The 17,897-nt window shown below is 41.9% G+C and overlaps 1 protein-coding gene across 1 annotated transcript in view; it reads right to left on the bottom strand.

Annotated features, from left to right (window-relative positions):
* The window catches only part of LOC113543498 (uncharacterized), a 37,699-nt gene that overhangs the window by 9,252 nt on the left and 10,550 nt on the right, over positions 1-17,897 (bottom strand). Inside the window, exons 4-10 of the mRNA XM_026941735.3 lie at positions 7,631-10,766; positions 7,488-7,532; positions 6,460-6,578; positions 4,252-4,402; positions 2,564-2,700; positions 895-1,021; positions 564-599 (exon numbers count right to left, since the gene is read on the bottom strand). Coding sequence (XP_026797536.3) covers positions 564-599; positions 895-1,021; positions 2,564-2,700; positions 4,252-4,402; positions 6,460-6,578; positions 7,488-7,532; positions 7,631-10,766 — 3,751 coding nt within the window. The remainder of the gene's footprint in view (positions 1-563; positions 600-894; positions 1,022-2,563; positions 2,701-4,251; positions 4,403-6,459; positions 6,579-7,487; positions 7,533-7,630; positions 10,767-17,897) is intronic.

Here is a 17,897-nt window from a genome sequence, read left to right as displayed (position 1 = left end):
ATTTTACAGAAAAATGTTTGTGTGTCAGTAACAGAAGAAGTATATTTCGTATTTATATATACACGGTACTTAAATGCTAGAAATGCTTTAGATCAAAGACGTCTTCAAAAATAATGAAATTAAATGTTTCTACATTTAAAAAATACTATACTATACTTGGTGTGATGACTGTTTGCTTTTAAAAAAATTGTAGTGACAATTTGTGCAGTTTTATAAGGAAATTAGCTTTCAGGTTTTACTGAGCCTCTTGCTGAACCAGCCACAGTTCTTCTGGAGACTTTGTCACACTTGCTTCTTATTTTGCATGCAAAACCCAGCAGCCTTCATTATGTTTTTCTTTATCTGAAAAGTGGTGGCCTCTTATGTAATATGTTGCTTTCTTTACTGACATGCACACACACACACACACACACACTCAGTCTAGCTTTTGTGAAATTTGGCAAACCTGATCACAACTGGTCATTTTAAAACGGTGAAAATTTTAGTCAATGCATAAATGGTTTCCGAGTTGCCAATTTCTTCCTTAGCTTAGTTTCCCTGAATTAGGCCTTGATTTTCCTTACCTTTGGATCCAGAGGTCTTCGTACTCTCAGACCTCTCTGCAGGCATAATAAATAAGAAAAACAAGATATTTATGTACAGTATAAGCTGTTCATAAAATATACACAGCTAATAAAACTGCACAGCAGTACCATTAAAAAAAAAGCATAGCATATTCATTGTTTATCTTGCAGATTTCATGAACTACATTATTACACAGGTACACCACCAAATTACAGGTTTAAATTCTACACAAATGCTGTTGTGATAATGATTCTTTCTGTGCTGTAATCTGATCTATAGAGGCAGATGTGGGGTTAGTGTCTATGTTGAGAGAGGTTAATGTAGCCGCACCATTCTCAGTGGACGAAGTGACCGCACACAGGAGATGGGAGCATTCTGTAGAATGGGTGTGGTCAGGCCTCCAGCTTCCAGAACTGTGTGATTTCCTGTGAATCCAGCACCATCATAGGCCACCCAGCTACAGTTACAAAAAGACCATAACTGGCTTTATGTCAGGAAAGAAACATGCCTGCCAGCTACAGACACACACACACACACACTCACAAAAGAAGTCAGTCTGGAAAACTCTGCTCAACTTTGTGACTGTAACAACAAAGTGAGCTATATTTGAAGCATTGTGGACACCCGTGAGTATTTTACACCCAATGGTAATTTAAAGGTGTTAAATTCTGTTCCAAGATGTTAGTACACTGTTGTTACACTTCATAATTATGTTAACCCAGACACATCAGCAGACAGTATATGGTGTTTTTTTTTAGCCAAATGGAACAATGAGTAAAAGAGGAATACAGACTGACAGTCAGTGTGTAACTAAGTCAATCACCCAGTCGAGTGTGTTTAAGGTTACATTTTAAATGCTTTTTACCTCAGTCTAGGCAGTCTACCTTCTAGAAAACCTCCAGAATGTCTGACTTAGTAGATGATTTTTACTGACATGAATGTTAATTTTGGTAGGGTATAAAGTGCATAAAAACTATGCTTTAAAAAACATTGCCACATTCACAGTAAAACCTAAATTGTTTCTCTGTATTATAGCTACCCTGACGGGCCTACCTGAGACTGACCCAGGAATATCTGTCATTACAGCTTTTTAACTAACAGTGTAATTAAACATGAAAAATGACCTTTTGCTACCGAAACTGCCTTATCTCCATGCTCATAATGAGTGTTAGATTTGTCCTGGGAGGAGTCACCACTTCAGCTGGAACATGATGCCTTTCCTCAAGACCCACTTATACAAGCAGCAGAACAGGAACAGTGGACCAGGAAGTGGCCTTTCCTTCACAGGTGCAGTTTTCAAGAACACACTTATGACTCAGCACTAAACAATCCAACACAGCCAGTTGGCATGGACGCCCCTTCAAGCTCGGACAGTGCTACAGTGGATTTAACATAGCAACAGTAAAGTCGGCTTAACTTGAACTGTTGCTATTATGGCAACGATTAGCAAGATGTCTGAATCACGATGCTAGGGAGATCCTTAAACCTGCATTAAACTTGGTTTTAACTACAACTACTTGTACGCAAGATGGCTGCCGCATGTATCCTATAGTCGTTGGAGTCTTATGTAAATAGTGGGGGCAGTATAGCATCATGTTACAGAGTCTGCAACGGAACAAACAAACTAGTGCTGCGTCTTAAATGACGTACTTATGTACTATTCTATACAGTTATTGAGTACTAACACTAACCGGTTTAGGAGGTATTTTAAAAACCTCTCATGTTTTGCGTACCAATCTTCTAAGATGCAGCTCATGACAACAATCAAAACAACAGCAGCAAGTTTTAAAAAGAAACAAACCTCGTCAGTCTGTTTAATATTGCAGTGTATGAAATCACTAAACATTTTACACTTAGACTTAGAAACCTGATGACAGGTATGTGGATGTTGCTTTAATGCCCAGGATGCACAAAAAGTATGCAGGCAAGTACGTGAACAATGCTGTTCATGTTGCTATTGCAAGGTCACACATCAAGTATAAAGCATAGCAGGCCTTACCATCCGGAGCGCACACTGAGGTCAGAGAGGTGGACAGGGACATCTGCGCCTATGTCGTCAGCTTCAGAGTAGAAACAAACCAGTTCTTTCTTCTTAGTACTCGATATATGGAGATGAATCTCTGGAACAGCATCATCCTACAGACCAAAAAAATGCACCATCTTTTCTTGTGAGATGCTTCAAATTAAGAATTAATATCATGTCATGGTACTAAGCAGTGGGCACAGATATTTACAATCATGGGAAAAAGAAAGTACACCCTCCTTCAATTCTATGTTTTTATTTATCAGGGCCTAAATAACAATTGTCTGGTCCTCACCAACTTGCAAAAAGAAACAAATAATCTCAGGTGACAAAAAAAAAAAAAAAAGAACAGATTCCAAAATGTAGTCATTTTTTCCAAAAAGTAAACCAACGTTCAAAAACTAGGTGGGGAAAAATAAGTACACCCTATAATTCACTAAAATATAGAACTACCTTTAGCAATACTAACTTGAAGTAAACATTTTCTATAGGTGTTTATTAGTCTCTCACATCATTTCAGAGAAATTCTGAAATTCTGAAACTCTTCTTTACAACATTGCTTCAGTTCATTGATGCTTGAGGGCATTTGTTTATGCACAGCTCTCTTAAGATCAGGTTGAGGTCTAGACTTTGATTTGGCTGTTCCAACAGCTTGATTTACTTCTTCGTTAGCCATTGATATGTTGACTTGCTGGTGTGCTTGGGATCACTTGGGATGTCTAGTTGCATGACCCAATTTCTGCCCAGCTTACACTGCTGGACACCTGTCTCAACAATATTTTGGTATAAAATTCATAGTTCATCGTTGTCTGAATGACTACAAGTTTCCCCAGGTCCTGTGGCTGCGAATCGAGTCCAAATCATCACCCCTCCACCACCATGCTTGATAGTTGGTATGAGGTGTTTTTGGAGATATGCTGTGTTTTGATTTCCCCATACGTGGAGCTGTACATGATCTCCACCATGGTCTCATCAGTCCAAAGGATATTGTTCCAGAACTTTTGTGGTTTGTTCAGATGCAATTTTGCAAACCTAAGTTGTGTAGCCATATACCTTTTGGAGAGAAAGGGCTTTTTCCTAGCTACCCTTCCACGAAAGCCATACTTGTTCAGTCTTCTTCTTCTTCTGTCATGAACATAAACATTTAACGTGCTTACAGAGGCATGTAAGTCACATGATGTAGCGCTTGGATTTTTCTTTATACCTCTGAGCATTAAACATTGGACCTTGGACTGAATTTGCTGGGACACCCACTCCTGAGAAGATTTTTTTTATGGTATGCTATTAGCAACTGTTGGGCTGAACAATTAGTTATGGCTCCAGCAGCATTGGCGTGTAATGCATTATGATTTTGTCCTGGTTACACAGCATTTAAGCACGAATTTATCAAAACCTCTCAGCCACCAAGCAGTTGCTTACACTGAGAATGGGGGCCGAAATGCTACAACATTGTGGAAATGCGCAACAGTAAACTCCTCTCTCTAGCATAACATGTTTTGACTAGTTTCTTTCCCGTTAGATTAATACATAAATACATTCTGAGTGTATTTTTGGCTGGACAGGAAATGTGCATCAGATGCATCAGAATATCACTGGGATCATTAGGATATAAAAGACATATAGAGGTAGAGAAATAAGATAAAAAGAAGTTTTGACAGATATACCTTTATTGCTCTCCTGATGGAGCCAACAGACAATGTGGCAGGAGCAGAGGGTCCATCTCTCTCTCTAGTCTCTCCACTGGTCTGTATAATCTGTCCCTCTTCAAGCAGGATGCAAGACCCATGGTATCTCCGTTCCACATACAGTAGCCAGCTGCGACACACAGAAACAGTCTGTACTTCCATTATCCGCTACACAAAAAAATACACAGCAACCCAGATATTGCCCATAATGATACTCAAACAGCACCAAGGACGTTTCCATAGGGACTACACCACCCCTTCTGTTGCAGTCCCTTTAGTTAACACCCTCCCCTGCTAGTTGTCATTGTCAGGACAGACAGACTGACAAGCTAGTTTAGTAGTAGTGCAAAAATAAGCTAAAAAAATACCATTCCTATCTTTCATTCGCTTTCTCATTCCTTTCAGTTCAATAAGCTTTGCTGTGTGACTACATTTACTTAGAGTAATAACAAAGTGCCTCACCATCAACTTTCAACTGCAAACCTGTTAAAATTTTTCAGCCAAAACAGTAACAGGAGCATGACGGTTAAGTAAAGCTACAACTTGAAGAAAGTAGTAGTGACTTTTCTGCAACATTAATAATCCATCAAAGTACTGCTTGCTACTGTGACACAGCAGGAATCATCTCATCGATCTAGACAGAAGGATTTGTGTGAAAAGTCTACTGCAACGCTCTCTCCCTCCTTGCTTGGCCTGTGGCATGATCAATAATCAGAATAAAAACCAGTAAATCAAATTTCAAAGAAAGTCTATTAAGTGCTAGAATACAGTTCTTAGCTCCTATCCAATTTCCCGCTGAACCACACATCTGCAGCCAGCACAGCCAGCTCAACAAAAGCTTGTCCGAAAGAAAGGATTAGACAAACAGACTCTTACACACACTAACTGCCAAAGAACTCCAGTAACCACCAAACACTCTAAAACTAGCATTCTAACTGCTACGAGTCCATCGCCTGTAACTGTATATATATGTTTTGGGGCAATGGTATTTCAGTAGTTAGTGATAGTTAGGGACACAATGTTGAGTTTGAAATGGTGTATTCAAGTTCCAGAACTGTCAGGAATCAACTACTGGGCTCCTGTGGACTCTATATACTCTTGGAAACCTGGGTTTCACCTGTGAAGACTGTACTTGTTGTTAAAAGGTATGAACCAACAGTAAGACCAGAGAGCTGTCTATGGGAGAAAGGAAAGCCATTCTGAAGCTGAGAAAAGTGGGAAAATCAATCAGAGCCATAGCACTGGGCATAGCCAATACAACAGTTTGGAATGTCCTGAAAAAGAAAGAAACCACTGGTGTACTAACAACAAGACGTCGAACAGGTCATCCAAGAAAAACAACAGCAGTTGAAAGAAAGAAACATTATGAGAGCTGTGAAGAAAATCCCAAAAACAACAGTCACATCACCTACAACCATCACCTACAACTGGAAATGAAAGCTGAAATTCTGATCTATCACCCCATATTAATCTTTTGATCTCAAACCCAAATGTCTTCAGTGTATGGCAAAAACAAAAGAACTGGCCCTGTCATTCCTATACTTTCGGACAGGACTGTATATGCTTGGATTTTTTTTTTTTCAGCTTAACGTGCAAACTGCTCTTGGTACTGTTCACCATTCCAAGCACACAGGCCACTCCAAAATTATGCTGGGCTCAGGTAGAAACCAGCAGAGGAAAACAGAATATGGACAACCATTAGTGTGGAACCACTGCCTAAGCTCTTAGTGTGGTTGAATGTGAGCTACTGTACAGAAGAACAACATTCATAACAAGGTGGATAGAATGGAGGCTTAACTTTCTTACCTAATAAACATAAACTGGACCACACACACACACACACACACACACACACACACACACACACACACACACACACACACACAAACAAACACTATTCTTTAAGCCCACATGACTTGGCCGTAGCCCTACATTAAATTAATGTACACATACTTGTAGTAAGCAGCAACCAGAAGCTAAAAGACAGAGCAAATGAGGTTTAAAATGGAGATTTACTACACACCGGCAGCCTGCTGGCAGTGCTTCTGCAATGGGTGATTTATAAAGAGAGATTTCTAAAAGTCATACTGCAGCTAAATTTAGGTCGAAGCCCCCTTTTAGTCCTTAATCCCATCATGATTACATTTGTTGTCTAATATTAACAGAAGGTCCAATAAATGTCCTTACCACCCTCTCTGGGCCTGGACTGTGGCTTCTTGTGGAAACAAAATTCCCCCCACATCCTCCACGTCCCCACAGATTTCAATCCTTTTCCCACATGGTGCCAGACCCTCGTAGATGTGCAGCTGCGTCATTAGGCATGGTCATTAGAGATTCATCATCAGTATACAGTCATTAGAGATCTTTCATCAGGAAACAATGGGGTACTATATACTTTCTTTTTGTGACGATCAAAAATAACATCAAAAACAAAGAAAATACAGCCAACATTTAACACTACTTGCTGTTTAAATGAGATAATATGCCAACAAATGATCCAAGAAACATATGAATGCCAGATTTAATAGTTAATTTAACCTTGTCTTTAAGGAGAAAAATACTTTGATTACCCGATACACCATGCAGCTCAGGTCATTGTTAACATTACATGTGTCAGTCATGTCCAGTGTTAAGGAAAAATCAATTGGAGTGGAGATTATATTATGTAGATGCATGCCCCTTTAAACAGGCATTTAAATAAAGTTCATATGTGAAGCTCTCTGTTCAGTGTTTTTTTGCAGATATTGTACCTGGAGGAAGAATCTGCATTTAGCACAATAAATGGCTGTATAATAGTTAACTGTTGCTGTAAGGTAAACACTGTAAATGACTAATATATCTAATATTGTTGCATGACACAGGACTGTAATGAATAACTAGTCATGACACAGGGATTAAAGCTGTGACAATACAAGGGTTTGCAGTGATTAAGCCATCTGATAGAGCCTTCTCTATCAGATGGCATAATCACTGCAAAGGTTGTGATCCTCTAGTTGAAATCCTCATTAAGGAATGTTAGTTGCGACTATGGAGTTGCAAGGCATGTCATTTCACTATGGGAGATATTAGAATAATAGACTTCTATAATCATACAATGAGATGAGCAGTTAAGTTAGGATAAGAGAAAGTGAAAGAACAAGAAAGAAAGAGTGTGATGTAAAGGTAAGACGAGAAGGAAAATGGAGCATAGCCAGAAGAAGAGACAGAGTCCTTACCAAAGTAGGTCGTGGACTGACTTTCCCAAACCCTCCCATTTCTACCTGTGGAGCCAAGCAACAGACAAATTCATCAAGCTTAGAGACTCACCACTACATGACTTGTGATCAGTAAACACTACACTTGATACAAAAATGCTTACCACGGTAGTAGAGGTTGAATTTTTCCCATTAGGAAAAGATTTACTCTCTAGAGTCTCTGTGGCACGTGATGGCACTACATCAGATTTCAAATACTGATAGAATGGAGTATTGGCAGTCCTTACAGCACTGCTCAGAGTGGTTTCACAGTGCTTTCCCCCCAAATCTCCATCCTGTGTTTCACTGATTTTCTGTTGTGGACTAAGGCTGGGAGGAGAGCCTTCATCCTTTGGAGGTTCTGTACTGAGGAAAGTTGTCCCCGTGAGCTGTTGGTGTAGCAGCAAGCTTGACTCTCCATCAATTGCGGCATCATCATCATTATCATCATAGCGATCCCAAAGGGGCCTGAGAAAACGCTGTGGGTACTCTGGTTCATCTGGCCTATCTTCCATATCCTGCTCTGTCTCAGAGCTGCTAAAGGTAGAGGATTGCAGCCTCTCACTGACAGACTGCAGGAGCGAAAGGATGGAGGAGGCTTGCTGTTCCTCACTCCGCTGCTCCTCCTCAGTGGCTGGGGGCACATGCAGCACATCATCCCGTGAAGTGTCCTCTCTTCCACTGTCTTCCTCATATATAGGGGAAAGGGAAAAGGGGTATATCTTGACCCGGCGTGTGCTCGGACTCAGCAAAGGCCCTGTGTCATTCACAAACACTGTGTCAGTCTCCTCCTCCTCACTGATGATGGCAAAGGTGCCAGGGAGGTCCAGATGAGGTCTAGCTGAGACAGGAAAGGCTGCGAGCCTGCCAGCTGCTCTGTCCAGGCTCAGTCCTGCTGAGAAATCTGACTTTAGTGCATCATCTTCCTGACTCTGGTCAGCATGAACTATGACTTTAAGTGCTCGGAAACACTCAGAGTCATCACCGGAATCAGCTGATGTGTCTGAACTGAGCAACCAGTCAGGTTGTGGACCAGCAGAGACCTTTCCCTCCTCCTGGATCTCACCGTCTGGTCCATGCTCAACCTTATATGCTGAAGATGCCACATCTGGGACTAAGCTTGGCTCCCTTGTGCCTTCACAGTTCGATGACCCTTGTGTATCTCCGCTTTTTATATCCTGAGAAACCAATATGGGTTTTTTCAAACTCTCACAACTGACCAGATGAGGTTCTATGATTTCAAATGCATGGCTTTGGACCAATGACAGATTTGGCGTGTCCTCATTTTCAGAGGAATCTTGTACTGGAACTACATTATTGTCAGCAAGCTGTTCTGAATCTGGGTTACTTACTCCAACTTGAGATAAGCTTTTTCTAATGCCCTCTACCTGGCTTGATTCCATAGCATTAATGATTGTAGATACATCACCTGAGTTCAAGTGCAATGCATGACCATGATTATTGCTTTCTGGATTGTCTTTGGCTGAATACTGAAGCCCTGTATCATTCTTTTTCTGTGAAAAACAAACATACTCGCCCAAAACACACTGTGCCTTCCCTTTGATATCCTCACATAAAGTTTCAGATGTGGCTGGCTGTAAAGATGTTATATTGCTTTCACTAGGAACATACTGGGGTAATTGTTCATTGTTTGTCTCAGTTCTGTCAGGTCCTTCCTTCTCTTCAAGATTTACTCCAAGTAGCAAACTATTGTGATGCAGAAAGTCCTGTCTATTATTTTGAGAGGCAGAATTCGTCTCCATACACAGCTCCAGCTCAACTGGGTAACATCCGCTCACTGCTTCCTCTCTGAGTTCCTGCATGCTGAACAGTCCACTGGAGGAGGTAATATCAGCACTAGTAGCCACACTGTTCCGGATGTCTGTGTCTGAGCCAGCAATGGACTCGTAGCCTGAGGAGGGGGTGGACCGACTCCCATCTGCCTGTATCCTGCTGCCCAAAGTCCCATCTGAGGAGGCTGACTGGGGATTCCCATCACCCTGAACAGGTAAATGTTCTCTCAATGCCTGTCCCAGGCTGGCTGCCCCATCCGTGCTCTCCTTTGCTCCCATATAGATGAGATTTTCCATACCCTCAATAAACTCATCGCTTGATAGAGTCTCGCTTTCTCGCTCAGAAATGTCAATCCTCTCCAGGGCAGCCAGAGCATTTGTGAGAATGCTATCTACTATCTTTTTGGATTCCAGCTGTAGTGTCTCTCCATCTACACCCAGCTGCTGTGCATCTTCATCTTCCAGGATGAACTCTGCCTGCCAGGCAGCATGTCCTGAAATTTCTGCTATAGCTGATAACCCAGGGGCTTGGGTTTCCTTATGGTCCCATCCATCTAGGCCAGAACTAGACAGCTGGCTATCCTGGCAGGAATCGGGAGCAATTTTCAAACCAATGAAGTTTGTGTGCAAGTTGGAGGCAGTGTTAATTTTAGCAGAATGTGTGTTTAAGTTTGTGGCAGTATCAGTTTTGGACGGCTGCATTTGGGGAGTATCTGGGGTCTCAGCTAAAAGCTGACACATCAGATCATCAGTACAGAGAGACTGTGAATGTAGACAAGTCTCAAGGTCTGATTCCATTGTCAGAGCTACAGATTCAGACACAGATGGCTCCAATGTATGGCTATGAGCATCACCAACAATAACTGCCTCTAAAATAGTAGACCTACTGGCACTATTTTCATTAGCACACAACATCTTACCAGTTACCATTGGATCAAAGTCTAAAGAATTTATTTTGGACTTGGTGTGTGTCTGTAAGGCACTTGAGCTCAAAGCACTGTGTGTTCCTTCTGACTCTGCTTTACTACAAGTGTTGGTGTTTCCACTGGAAGAGCCCACTGAAGCATAGCTTTGATAATCAGAACTAACACTATTTGAAGATAAGAATGTTTCCGGGTTAGGCTGTCCTGAACGGATCTCTGGGGGGGGAGCTACAAAATGACTCCCTGTGTTAGCCTCAATCTGCTCTGTTTCTTCTTCTTCTGAGGCAAACAGACCCACATCAACTTCGCAATGCCCCTCCTCTCCCTCCGAGATTGGGGAGTGGAGTCGCACTTCCTTGTTCCTCTTCATCTTCCTGATCTTCCTAAGGCCACGGTACGTCACATGTGTTACCACTGGGGGGCATGCCAGGGCACGGCGCCGCTCCTGCTCTTCTTCTTTCTCCTCGTTCTCTTCTTCCACAGTAGCAGATGAGTTCTCTATTAATGTATTTCCATCCTCATCAGCCAAAGCCTCATCCTGCACCCTGGAAAAAGAGCAGAGACATCAGTTAACACAATATATCAAATCCATTTCAACGTGCAATCATTTGGTTTTAACAGTTGTCTGGTTTTAGCAGTTCAAAATTACAGGTTTCTTCTAAAATATACTGACAAAAAAAAAAAAAAAAAAAAAAAAAGAGTGGACTGGTTTACTCTGAAATAAGTTGATATGGAAGTCATATTTAAGAACACTACAGGCTGTATCATTAATAACTTCAAACAACTGGTCATTAAAAAAAAGTAGAAACAAACATAGAACCATAGCTGAGGCAAGCAGCTTCAGAACACCCAGTATGACTCATTTGGCAGTGACACCAGGCTCCATACACATCCACTGTTTTAGCAGGCTCTCTCCTGCATGTCCAACAACTGATGTGTAAAAGCACCTACTCAAACAGAACAGTTTTCATTAAACATTTATAACCAACTGCTACACAAAACCCAGGGGCATGGTGCTGAGGCACTCACAATGCAGCTTTACCTCACAGGCTTAACACTGTTCCTTAACAGGATTAAAGGTTTTATTTTACCAGTAAGTTTTTATAGCTCATTGACATGAAAATATTTACTGATCTTCCTCCAAAAGAGTCATCTGTGGCAAACTGAAAAGCTAAAAAATGCTTGACTAAAAGCTTAATTCTTTGATTTCTGAGTGACTGGTAAAAGAACCACTCTAAAGGATCATACAACTGCATATTAAAGCTAAACCTTACCCCACCTTACTCTCTACCTATATTAAACCAATCATACAGCTGCCTTTCATTACAGCAAGATATGCATTCAGTCCTAAAATTGCAAATGCATCACAGGGACAGTAAAATTGCTAAAAAAAATAGTCTAAGCACCTTTTAAAAACCTTATCTTCATAAATGAAAGACACTTTTATGTCTTCCCTATAAAAGACATAAAACTGAATGCAGCTCAAATCTCAGTAGTGTAAAATAATAATAATAAAAAAAACAACTCAGAAGAGACATGTTAAAAATACACAGCATTTCAAGCGGGAGTGGGAATTGTGTGTGTGTGTGTGTGTGTGTGTGTGTGTGTGTGTGTGTGTGTGTGTGTGTGTGTGTGTGTGTGTGTGTGAGAGAGAGAGAGAGAGAGAGAGAGAGACAGAGCTGGCACACTGTCACTCTTTAGTCTATTCCTAGCAAGCCGTGCAGTGAGGCTTTCTCAGCTGCGCCTGAAGCCCATCCTCCACAGACAAGTCTAAGCAAAACTAAGACTCATCCTAACCAGCATCAAAAAAATTATACATCTCTCTATAAACTCTTTTTATAATTGCTCTTTTTGATAAGAAACCACATGCTTCAATGGTTTGTAAGCTATAATGTTTTACAGTCTTTTTCTCTGAACCAGATGAGATATAAGAAAAAACTGGAAATGACTGAGTGTAGCTCCATTTAGAAGCAAGTTCTATTTTTTTAAGCACAGATTTTCTCTTGTTTCTGTCATTAAGCCAAAAACATTCTCATTCCTGTGTGCTGCTAAAATCACCTCCAGGCACCAGTGGGGGTTATAGACCATATGGAACAAAAGGACCATATGGACCATAATTTTATCCTCATTACCATACCATGAGTCATCAATACTCAGACAGGGGGAGAGAGAGAGAGCGTTTCAAATTCCATGCAAGGTTTATCTGGGGCCCTGTGCCTGTCCACCCATCTGTACAGAGGAACAGGGATAGTTCCAAGTGCAGGTACACGCAAACACACACACAGACGCACGCGTGCGCACACAGACCCACACACAGATACACAGACGCACACGCACACAGATGCGCGCGCACGCACACAGATGCACGCACACACACGCAGACAGACGCACGCACACACAGACAGACAGACGCACGCACACACAGACAGACAGACGCACGCACACACAGACAGACAGACAGACGCACACACAGACAGACAGACAGACGCACACACAGACAGACAGACAGACGCACACACAGACAGACAGATGCACGCACACACAGACAGACAGACGCACACACAGACAGACAGACAGACGCACACACACACAGATACACAGACGCACACGGACACAGATGCGCGCGCACGCACACAGATGCACGCACACAGATGCAGACAGACGCACACACACACAGACAGACAGACGCACACACACACAGACAGACAGACAGACGCACACACAGACAGACAGACACACGCACGCACAGACAGACAGACAGACGCACACACAGACAGACAGATGCACGCACACACAGACAGACAGACGCACACACAGACAGACAGACAGACGCACACACACACAGATACACAGACGCACACGGACACAGATGCGCGCGCACGCACACAGATGCAGACAGACGCACACACACACAGACAGACAGACGCACACACACACAGACAGACAGACAGACGCACACACAGACAGACAGACACACGCACGCACAGACAGACAGACACACGCACGCACAGACAGACGCACGCACACACAGACAGAGCACGCACACACAGACAGACAGACAGACGCACACACAGACAGACAGACAGACGCACACACAGACAGACGCACGCGCACAGACAGACGCGCGCACTCGCACAGACAGACGCACGCACGCGCACAGACAGACGCACGCACGCGCACAGACAGACGCACGCACGCGCACACACACAAAGACAGACAAACACACAGACAGACAGACGCGCACACACAGACAGACAGACGCGCACACACAGACAGACAGACGCGCACACACAGACAGACAGACGCGCACACACAGACAGACAGACGCGCACACACACACACACAGACAGACAGACGCACGCGCACACACAGACAGACGCGCACACACGCGCACACACACACACACACACACACACAGACAGACAGACGCACACAGATGCACACAGATGCATTCACACACACACACGCATGATCCTTTTGGGGACTTTCCATTGACATAATTATTAATGCAGCTAATTAATGCTATACATACACCTAAATCTAAATAATCTTGTTTAAATAAAAGCTCACCAGTCAAATGTCCTCACAAGTTTAAACTGTCAGATATTCCTATTCTTCTCACAAAGATATAAAGGTCATCCCGCCACATCCCAATACACACACAAGGTATACACACAAAAATAGGCTGTGGAAGTAAAAAGAACTGGGCAACTGACCTTGCAGCATTAAAGGAGACAAGTGGCCAAACAGTGGACTAAAGCAGTCGGCCTGCTCTGCTCATGCTGACAAACATATCTGCAGACTAAGCAAAGCTTAGAAAAGCATATTGTATTAGTTCAGACAAAAGTGGCTTTCATTCTGAGGTTAAGCTCTAAAACACACATTCTACAGGACACTCATTTTACAGTTTACAATTCAACCAGTATTTTCTGTGCCATGTGCACAGATTGTTATGGACATGACTCTGCTCTGGAGAGGCCTGTTTGCTATTCAGTGCTGTCTCTGCTCTTTAATGGTGCATAGCTCTGCACTCAGAAGCACTTCTACCTCAGAGAACGTAATTCTATCTCTGTAATTTTAGTCTGAATCACTTTGCTCTCACAATCAAATCTAATTATTTTCTGCACTTATGCCCCAGGATCTTTTCTGGTACAACGCCACATACTTCCGACATCCCCTAACATCAGTGATTCAGTTAAATCAGGCCTCCTCCTGGCTCCTGGTCTGCCTCCGTCTCTATCTTCATCTCTCTCAGTATGTACATTAAGCCAGGTTCCTGTAGTTAATTGTAGAACTATGAATAGAAGCTCTCTTTGCCCTAGTTCAGTAGCAGAGCAGAAATCAGCTTCAACTTCACTGAGGACACTCTCTCAATCTTTCTTTCTTCACTCAGACTCAAGGCTTTTTCCGTTCTCTCCCTTCATATCCACTGTCAAGGGCCAAATGCTTACGTACATTCACACAATCATATACTCAGGGCTCACCTTGTATAACACTCAGGAGTTCTGAGGACCCTTTGTGTCCTCATACACCACTCAGCTCAGATGCCTCTCCCTAAAGAACTCATTAGGGAACAGTCAAGTATGAGCATTTTTCTTGCAGAGCACTTGACGTAATCTGAGCAAGTACAAGAAAATGGAGGAATTCTGGCTTCTCTGTGCATGATTAAATGATGCTGTCTAAAGATAGATCACAAAAATCATGCTCACAAACACCAAGCGAGAATACTGATAACACCAAATGTTTCTCTGTGATGATTGTTTTAGCATTGCTATCAGATTATTCCTGAGTCACATTCACATCCCATGGGGGACTTCTTGGTAATGACTACTGCACACTTGCTTGAGGCCCCTGCTGATGTTTGTTTTCCTCTGTGTGCGAGTGATTTCTACCAAGAGACAGATACAAGCGGACATGTGCACCATTCCCACATGACACCTACTGGGCTTGAGTGTAATAGATGCCTGCCATAGATTGCGTTTGAGAGGCATGATACTTCTGAGTCCTGCTGGTGCGCATTTACTGTCTTGAACTCTGACAACAAGGATGCAAAAAGACAGCACTGTTCAAAAGATCCAGAGGAGTGCGTACACAATAGGAATTAAAGATTGTGTTATTTAATAATTGGACACTGGCATATCAGATTGATGTCCAGACTTCATTTTTATCAAGTATGTTCATGTCAGAGCTTTAATCTTTACAGCCAGTGTTGTGTAATGACTACAGCATCAAAAAGATGACCTTACAGTATTCTTCTAGAAAAGCCTTAGACAGGGAATAAGCCTGAAAGAAACTGACGGTCGAGGTGGAGAGAAATAAGCCAAAGTGTCTTTGTAAAAACTCTAACAGCGGCAGGACCTTTTTTTTAAAGAAAAAGATCAATGCAAGGCCTTTCCCGTTAAACTGAAGCTTTTCAGGTGAAAAAATTTTTGTTCTTTCAGAGATACAATGGTGTACAGTTCATTTCACTTACTTTTCTAAAAGTGAAGCTGTTCTGAATATTATTCTAAAGTTTTTACAGTGGATATAGAAAGTCTACACACACCCCTGTAAAAATTTCAGGTTTTTGTGATGTAAAACCAAGATAAATCTGATAAAGCAGAAGAGAAGCAGCCCTATAGCATAATGCTGCCACCACCATGCTTCTCCATAGGTATGGTGTTCTTTGAGTGATAAAATGTCTTGTTTTTGCACCAAACATATCTTTAGAGTTATGGCTAAAATGTTCTACTTTGGTCTCATCAGACCATAACACATTTTCTCAGATGGTTTGGGGTGGTTGTATATATGTTTTGGCAAAATTTAAGCAAAATTTTACTTGACAGATATCCCTGCAGCTCCTGTAATGTTGCTGTAGGTTCCTTGGCAGCCTCCCTGATATGTTTTCATCTTGTATTTTCGTCGTTTTTGGAAGGACGTCCTGTTCTTTGTAATGTCACAGTGCCTCATTTTCTCCACTTGTTGATGATGGCCTTCGCGGTGTTCCACGGTACATCTAATGTTTTGGAAATTCTTTTGTACCCCTCTCAGGATCGACATTTTTCAACAGTGAGATCTTGTACATGCTTTGCAAGCTCTTTGTGTACCATGGCTTCAGCAGTCGGATGAAACCAAGAGGCTGTCAAGGAAATCCTACGGAAAGAGCTGATCTTTATTTGGTTAATCAGAATCATTTAAACGACAGGAGTATAATTAAGTATAATTCCTTTTGAACATGAGGTTGAATGTGATTGCTAAGTTCTGAGCAGTCACGTGCCCCATTATAAAAGGGTGTTTTTCCACTTGAATTTGATTGGTTGCCATATCACATTAAAGGTGGAAAAAGATCTGATATCACTTATCTTGTTTTCATTTTTTACATCACAAAAACCTGCAATTTTAACAGGGGTGTGTAGACTTTTTATATCCACTGTAATTATTGTGCAGTCTGTAGGAAACATTTCCCATAATGGTGAGGTGTGAAATAACCCAGTCCACAGTTGTGTTTACATTGTAGTGCTTCAGCGTGGAATAAGACTGTAACCAGCACCTGCAACACGTAAACACGCTGTCATTGTCTTCTTCCTCTCTTCTTCTTCTTTAGGGCATAACTGAACCATGTGAGCCAACCACCTTACTCTTTTCCCATTTAGTATATTTTCTCTCTGTCTGAGAGTGTTTGTATATGTTTCAGCCTGTTTGTGCCTCACAAATCAGAGGCAGTCCTGTAAAGGGCTCATACAGTCAGGAACATAACATCACCATGCATCAAACCTCAGGACAGATGTTATCACATGACATGGGAAATGCTCTTGGACAAAAGACACACATACACGTTTACATACTCAGTAAAACTCCTAGGCCTGGCATGCCGTAGCTCCCCATGTTTCTAGTTAGGTCTGTGATACATCTCGCAGAGCTGAAACGGCTTTGATGCTGATACAGTTTGGGATTATACATCTTTATATGCTTATTTGTTGCAGGTCCAAGCTACTTGAAAGGAATGTTACTTTAAGTAACACAGTCACGTTACCATCACAGACTAAAATCAAGAATCAGGACCAGGATCGGGAATTGCAGAAAAATATTACATTTAGCCCTGGTACTTGTGTTTACAGAGACCAGGATCAATGTAATGCCATGAATGCTGATTGACAGTTTACTGGGTGTCCAAAAGAACTACAGGGACATGATATTTTCACAGATGACATGCTCATCTTCACTGATGACACTCTCTCACTCTTTCTTTCTTCACTCAGACTGTCAGTCCCATCATTTTCTTCTCTTCAGTGAAGTTCATTTAAAGCTACAGGACGGAAAATGTTGCTTTCTAATCTATGTTCTATATTCTGACAAAAATGTTTGACATGAAAATGATTTTTTTACCTCACCCAGAGGATAAAACGTCACAGATCATGTGAGCAGAGGGTTCGAATCACTCACACTCACCCGATATAGCCGAGTTTGAAATGCAAAAATACATAGAACCTCACTTCCTGTTGTCACCAGTCTGCTATCATGAGTTCTCCAGCTAAATAACATCGCTACTGGGTTATGATACAAACTAGAGTTGTGCACAGAACTGTTAATTCCCACTCCTGTTCACTCCCAGAAGGAATTTTGACCAATCCCGGCCACTCCTGCAATTATTTTTGTTTGTACTCACCAGCAATATTTTCTAATAAACTTGGTTGTAT

Source organism: Pangasianodon hypophthalmus, chromosome 17 (genome assembly GCF_027358585.1).
Source record: "Pangasianodon hypophthalmus isolate fPanHyp1 chromosome 17, fPanHyp1.pri, whole genome shotgun sequence".
Taxonomy (NCBI): Eukaryota; Metazoa; Chordata; class Actinopteri; order Siluriformes; family Pangasiidae; genus Pangasianodon; species Pangasianodon hypophthalmus.
Note: the sequence above shows the minus strand (reverse complement) of the source record. Positions and strands in the feature narration are given on the sequence as shown.